Source organism: Solanum lycopersicum, chromosome 2, assembly GCF_036512215.1.
Source record: "Solanum lycopersicum chromosome 2, SLM_r2.1".
Taxonomy (NCBI): domain Eukaryota; kingdom Viridiplantae; phylum Streptophyta; class Magnoliopsida; order Solanales; family Solanaceae; genus Solanum; species Solanum lycopersicum.
In genome coordinates, this window is record NC_090801.1 from 25377206 (window position 1) to 25385014 (window position 7809).

General features: G+C 45.4%; 1 protein-coding gene across 1 annotated transcript; it reads left to right on the plus strand.

Annotated features, from left to right (window-relative positions):
- The first annotated feature begins 1954 nt into the window (after positions 1–1954).
- Positions 1955–4082, plus strand: LOC138341956 (uncharacterized). The gene is made up of 4 exons (XM_069294138.1): positions 1955–2182; positions 2255–2402; positions 3236–3400; positions 3829–4082. The coding sequence occupies exons 1-4, from the start codon at positions 1955–1957 to the stop codon at positions 4080–4082; spliced, it is 795 nt and encodes a 264-aa protein (XP_069150239.1).
- The last annotated feature ends 3727 nt before the right edge of the window (positions 4083–7809 follow it).

Genomic DNA, 7809 nt, shown 5'->3' on the forward strand with positions numbered 1-7809 from the left:
CACCTTCGCAGTGCAGTCCACTCACAACCCAGCCACAGATGATATTCGTCAAGAAATGGCTCAGATGAGAACTGAGCTTGGGTTGGTACTAAAACATGTCACTGGGGTGTAGAAAAGATTAATGCAGTCATCTACTTTGCTAAACCACCACCTCCAATCGATGAGTGTTTTTATGAGGAGGATTCCTATGCGATAAATGAACAGATGGGGGGTTTCCGACCAATTGCCCAAAGCTCTAATCAGGAGAATTGGCGCCTAGGTCAAGGGAACCAAGGTCGGAACTATGGTAACTACAATCGTGAGGGTCATTATGTCCGAGATGGAAATTACCATCGTGATAACAACTTCAACAGGGGTAACTATGAAAATAGAAACGACCATAATGGACCCTATGTTCCTCCTCAAAATCGTCAAGTTACTCCTAGGGATGGTGGAGGTAGTATGTCGTGAGTTGAGGATATGTTGCATAAAATGATGAGGAGGTTCGATGCTAGTGATGAGCACAATAAAGAGTTGAGGAATGATTTAGCGGGTATTGGGCAAAAAGTTGATACACATGCAATATCGATTAAGAAACTTGAGTTACAATTGGCCAAATTATCTGCAACTGTGAATACACGGCAACCGGGCACTCTTCCTAGCAACACTGTCCAAAATCCAAAAAATGATGGACATTGTATGGAATTACTACTCGCGGTGGAAAGCAAACCATTGACCCACCTATGCAATCTAATGAGAATGAGGTGACAAGAGATACTGATAAAGTGGTAAATGTTGATGCTGATTTAGAGGATAACATTCCAAAGATGCTGAAGTGCCTAAAAAGGTAACTCCTATGCCTAGGCCACCACCCCCATTTCCTCAAAGATTAGTGAAAAAGACTGAGGATGGCAAATATCGGCATTTTATAACAATGTTGAAGAAACTTTCTATCAATGTCCCTTTGGTAGAAGCTTTAGAATAAATGCCCGGTTACGCCATGTTTATGAAAGATTTGGTCACAAAGAAAAGATCGGTTACTTTTGAGGATGATGATAAAATGCAGCATTGTAGTGCTATTGCTACAAGATCTCTGGTCCAAAAGAAAGAAAATCCAGGTGCATTCACTATTCCTTGTACAATCGGGCTATTACATTTTGCGAAAGCATTATGTGATCTGGGGGCAAGCATAAATCTCATGCCCCTCTAGATTTAAAAGAAGTTGGGTTTGGGTGACCCAAAGCCCACTGCAATGCGGCTACTGATGGCTGATCGAATAGTAAAACGGCCCATAGGGATACTTCATGATGTGCAAGTAAAACTGGAGTCATTCATTTTTCCAGCCGATTTTGTTATTTTTGATTGTGAAGTTGATTTTGAAGTGCCTATTATCCTTGGGAGGCCATTCCTAGCTACGGGAAGAGCCTTAGTAGACATGGAAAAGGGGCAGATGAAATTTCGGTTGAACAATGAGAAAGTGACCTTTAATATTTGTAGGTCCATGAGGCAGAGTGGTGAGCTCCAATCGGCATCTGCTATATCCTACAACATGGGTGAGACATTTGATACACAAATAGAAGAACGTCTAGGTGTCGAAGCACTAGCGGCAGTGATAATGAACTTTGATAGCGATTGCATTGAAGAGTATGAGTCATTAGTCGCGGCTCTTGACCGAGGTGTTGTTGGGTTTAAACCGAAGAAAATTGAGCTTGATATGAAGAACCACGAGTCCCCACCCGCTAAACCATCTATAGAGGAAGCTCCAAAATTAGAACTAAAAGCTCTCCCACCTCATCTCAGGTATGAATTCTTAGAAAAGGGTGACACTTTGCCGGTAATCATTGCATAAGACCTGGATGAACAACAGGTTCAGTGTTTGGTGAAGGTACTAAAAAGGTTCAAAAGAGCTATTGGGTGGACCATTTCGGACATTATTGGGATCCCTCCTTGTATTTGCTCTCATAAAATCCAACTCATGCCTGATCATAAGCCGAGTATTGAGCCCCAGAAACGCTTGAATCCTCTTATGAAAGAGGTTGTGAAGAAGGAAATCATCAAGTGGTTGGATGCCGGAGTAATATATCCAATCGCCGATAGTAGTTGGGTATGCCCGGTTCAGTGTTTACCTAAGAAAGGGGGAATGACTGTGGTCCCCAACGAAAAGAATAAACTTGTTCCAATTAGACTGGTTACTGGATGGAGGGTGTGTATGGATTACCGTTAACTGAACTCATGGACTGAAAAAGACCATTTTCCTATGCCCTTCATGGATCAGATGTTGGATAGACTTGCTGGAAAAGGGTGGTATTGTTTTCTTGATGGGTATTCGGTGTATAATCAGATATCTATTGTACCAAAACATCAAGAGAAAACCTTTTTCACTTGTCCATATGGGACTTTTGCGTTCAGAAGAATGCCGTTTGGTTTGTGCAATGCACCCGCAACCTTTCAGAGATGTATGATGTCAATATTTTCTTACATGGTGGAGGATACTATAGAAGTTTTTATGGATGATTTTTCTGTAGTTGGTTATTCATTCGAGCGGTGTTTGACCAATTTATCTGAGGTTCTTAACAGATGTGAAAACTGCAGTTTGGTACTAAACGGGGAAAAGTGTCATTTCATGGTGAAAGAGGGTGTTGTGTTGGGTCATCGCATTTCAGAAAAGGGCATAGAGGTTGATCGAGCTAAAGTTGAGGTAATAGAGAGACTTCCCCCACCGATCTCTGTGAAAGGTGTGAGAAGCTTTTTTGGGCATGCAGGTTTTTACCGGAGATTCATCAAAGACTTTTGAAAGATTGCACACCCATTGTGCAAATTGCTGGAGAAAGAATGTAAATTTTGTTTTGATGAATCATGTCTTAAAGCATTCGGTGAGCTAAAAGAAAAGTTAGTGTCTGCGCCTATCATTATTTCTCCGGATTGGAACAGCCCATTTGAGGTAATGTGCGATGCTAGTGGGGTGGCTCTTGGTGTAGTATTGGGACAGAGAAGAAACAATATTCTTCACCCAATTTACTATGCTAGTAAAGCCCTAAATGAAGCTTAGAAGAACTACACAGTGACTGAGCAAGAAATCCTTGCAGTAGTCTTTGCTTTTGAGAAATTTTGCTCCTATTTGCTAGGTACTAGAGTTATAGTGCATACTGACCATTCAGCATTGAGATACTTGATGGCGAAGAAGGATGCGAAACCAAGGTTGATTCGTTGGGTATTACTGCTGCAAGAATTTTACATTGAAGTGCTGGATGAAAAGGGACTGAAAATCAAGTTGCTGATCATTTGTCTAGTCTAGAGGATGAAGCTATGAGAGAGTTAGGAGATAAGACTGACATTGATGATACTTTCCCCGATGAACATGTATTGGCTTCTTCACAAGAATTGGTTCCATGGTTCACAGATTTTGCGAACTATCTGGCTAGTGATATTGTTCCATCAGACTTGTCCTTTCATCAAAGGAAAAAGTTCATCTACGATGTGAAGAAGTTCTTTTAGGATGAACCATACTTGTATAGGTGTTGTGCCGACGGGCTTATTTGGCGTTGTGTGCCAGAATGTGAAATGTTGAGTGTGTTGGAGCATGCCATTCTTCACCTGTTGGTGGACATCACAGTGGTATCCGAACCGCTCACAAGATATTGCAATGTGGATACTATTGGCCAACTATTCATCAAGATGCTCATGGGTTTGCCAAAGCATGTGACAAATGTCAACGAGATGGTGGTATTTCAAGAAAGCAAGAGCTCCCTCTAAACCCCATTCTTGTGATTGAGTTATTTGATGTGTGGGGTATTGACTTTACGGGCCCTTTTGTGAGTTCTCATGGGATGAAGTACATTCTTTTCGCAGTTGATTATGTATCTAAATGGGTCGAAGCCATAGCCCTTGCATACAATGAAGGGAAGAGTGTCACTACATTCTTGAAAAAGAAAACATTTTCCCGTTTTGGCACCCCAAGGGCCATTATTAGTGATGGGGGCTCCCACTTCTGCAAAAGATTGTTCAAGGGGTTAATGGAGAAATACTGTGTTCGCCATAATGTGGCCACTCCTTACCACCCTCAAACTAGTGGGAAAGTTGAAGTATCGAATCGGGAGATCTAACAGATATTGTGCAAAACAGTGACTGCTAGTAGAACGGATTGGTCAAGGATTCTTGATGATGCTCTTTTGGCCTACCGGACAGCATATAAGACTCCAATAGGTATGTCTCCATACCAACTTGTATATGGGAAAGCTTGTCATCTTTCGGTTGAGTTAGAGCATAAAGCCATGTGGGCTATGAAGAAGTAAAAAATGGATTGGAGCGAAGCTGCAGAGCAATGGTTAAATGGGTTGAATGAACTTGATGAATTTCGTTTGAAAGCATATGAAAGCTCAGCCCTATATAAAGAAAAGATGATGAAGTATCATGACAACAAAATTGAAAAATGAGATTTTATGGTCGGGGATTTGGTGCTTCTGTTCTATTCCAGATTGCGCTTGTTTCCATCCAAACTCAAGTCCAAATGGACTGGTCCTTACACGGTTACCCAACTATTCCCTCATGGAGCAGTTGAGTTTGAAACTAAGGAGGCTGTGCGGTTCAAGGTGAATGGACAGGGCATAAAAATCTATCTCAGGCATGCTGAAATGAAGTGGTCGAGGCATACCATCTTGATGAAGTCTGAGTAATCAAGTCGCCCTAGTCATGCCGCGACATTAAATCAGGCGCTTGATGGGAGGCGACCCAATACTTATCGTCTTTTTAATAATGGTAGCATTTTTCTATTAATAGGTTTTAAATTTGCAGGCACATCAGCAGGAAATTCTGCAGAAAACTACTCTGCAGCAGCCACTGACGGATACATCGATGAACCGTTGCGCATGCGACAGACCGTTGTATGCATCCGTCACACCAGGTACATTTTTCTGTCATTTTGAAATTAGGGCACACATGACGGAACCTACGACGGGTCGTCGCAAGTGCGACGGACCGTCGTCGGGGAGCCGTCGCTTGATTAACGAATTCTACCCGACCCGACCCGCATGGACCCTTTTCAAAATCTGACCGTTTATACTCCCCACCCCTCCATATTTAACCCAATTACTTCCTTATTCCCCTCATCTCCCCTCTATTTTCAACTTCCACACTTCCCCTCACTGATCATTGCTCCCAAACTCCTCCTAAGCCTTATACATATCATCCACTAGTCGGTGCTGCTGCTGTAGGTGTCTACCTTGCCAACTGAATCATTCTACATTTGTTTTTCTCCATTTCCAAGGTATGTGTCTCTAAATTTATACTCATTTATCTTTCACTTTGGTTTGGTAGTTAGTATTAGCTTAGTTCTCAGTCGTATACTGTTTCCTTTATATGCTTATGTCTAAACATAGGCTCAAAATGTTCGAATGTGCCATGTTGATAACCCTAGGCATAGGTGATTTTGCATTGGTAGTTTCCTAGGTAGTTGGGATAGACACATATAGGTCCACAACACTGCAAGACCGACTGGGTTCATCGGGGATGCATAGGGTACCCCCAGTTCTAACACTGCTATTCAGAACGAGACCCCGATGACGGACCCTCTCATACACGACGGACCGTCATAGGGTCCGTGTCAAAAGCCCTAGCACCCTGTCCCAACGAGGCCTGTGATGGACCGTTGTCTTCATGACGGTCTGTCATGCTCAACCATTCTGGGTGTCAGAGACCCTGTTTCTAAAGGTCTCTCAAAATTTTCTAAGTGTCCTACGACGGACCGTCATACCCACGACGGTCCGTCCTGCACGACCGTCATGATGGTCAGAGACCCCTCTACTAAGGGTCTCCCAACATTTTCGAAGTGTCCTAAGACGGACGGTCGTCCTCTCGACTTTCCGTCATGCACGACCTTTATGATGGTCAGAGACCCTCTGATAAGGGTCTCCCAACATTTCCTAAGTGTCCTACGATGGTCCGTCCTGCTTGACCGTCATGACTGTCAGACACCCCTCCTTCAGGGTTCTTTATACATACATATACCAAGTACAAAATGACGGACCTCATGACGGTCCATCATATCCACGACGAGCCGTCATCTAGCCCGTCGTGTGATACAGTTTCACTATCACTAAAACACTATTTCAAATGTTTTATGTCGTATGGGCTTTCCTGTCTTGTTTGCCACTACTCGTAGTAATAGTGATCCTTTGCAAGTACTATCTACTATATCACCCAAGCAAGATCGAACATACGCACGCAGGCGATCCAAGTCTGTTGCCCCGTCTGCACGCTTGATCATCGGCTCTGACGATGACCCGGACCCTGAATATGTGCCCCAGGCACTTCCACACCTTCCCGTGCTGCACGTGCTCCCAGAGCCACACCAAAGACGGTGGCGTCCGGTGTAGTCACTGCCTCCCAGTCTGATGAGGAGCGCACACTGACCGAAACACCCTATGGGTAACCACAAATGAGGAAGGACTGTCAGGCTCCTTAGAAATATCATGGTCCGAGGAAGCTTCCGGCTCTGCTGAGGTTCCAGTACCCACCATTGCTGCAGCATCGGCCTTGTCTGATGAGGCTGACAATTCAGACTCTACATCCGGCGCACCAGCCCTGGTCCCTACCCCAGCCTCTGACCAGCAGAACCATTGGTGTGTCGAAGGCAAGTTTCAAGTTTATTCCGACGCTAAAATCGTGACTGATAAAGGATTAATGACTCGGATACTCACCTTGGAGTGGCGGGTGCTTACAAGGAGTCTGCCATCGATGCCAGAGATCCACAACCTATTCACGAGGCATCGCTTAGAGTGGACATCTCGTCTGTTGGGACGATGCATCGAGGAAATGGTCAGAGAGTTCAACGCATCCTACGTAGCGACTCTCTGATCACAGATCGATAGGCGGGCTGCTCCCGCTAAACAGGCCCCACTGGAGCAGGTTCGAGTCCGGGGCGTGCAGGTTGACATTTCCCTGCCAGCTATCCACCGGTTCCTATACGGCAAGAGAGCAGATGCTACGCAGACTCCCCACGCTGCCGAGTTTGACTACCGCTGACAGATAGTGAAGGATGGCCAGTTCTTGCGCGACCAGGCACTGAGAGAGACCACCAAGAGGTGGATGGCCCTGCACCTATTAGTCAACGGTGAGGGTGCAAATTGGGTCACTGAGCCAAAGTTCTTGTGGCTGCTCGTCCGTCACTGCCTTTCCCCCACAGCTGATGATAACATCGTCACCTGGGACCGAGCAGTGTTGATGGCGGTGATGATAGCCAGTTTCGAGGTCGACTTTGCATGGCTTCTCCTGGCAGTCATGCACGAGAGGGCATTCAAGGTCACTACTACCTACCTCTTCCCTTGTATGATTTTTGCCCTTTGTAGGACCGCAGGTATGCCCATATGGAACATAGATCAGTTGAAGACCCCGTAGGGCACCGTTGACGTCAGCCTCATCAGAGACGAGGCCAATGAGTTAGCACCAAGTCGAGAGCCCCGTCCAGAGCTGCCACCACTTGCTGATGATCTTGCGGATACGGTGGCCCAGGCCCACATCGCTACACAGACGTCCAATGACACTACCCCGGTCGAATCTATCTCGGGTAGTAGCCCAGCCCCGAGCTCCTCTCGCACAGCCCCTCTACCGACACTAGTCCCGCTTGCTAGGGTCCAAAAAGTGGAGGCACAAATGACTACTCTTCTGCATCATATCCAGCCGTTGATACAGAAGTCGATCACTGCATCTGAGGTGCGTCTAGAGAGGAAGATGCAGCAGTTTACCGAGCGGAAGATTGCTGAGGTTAAGCAGCGCCTAGATGCATTTGAGTTGAGAGTGTTAGCCCGTCCAGCCCCTCTGGTAGATGTGTGGACT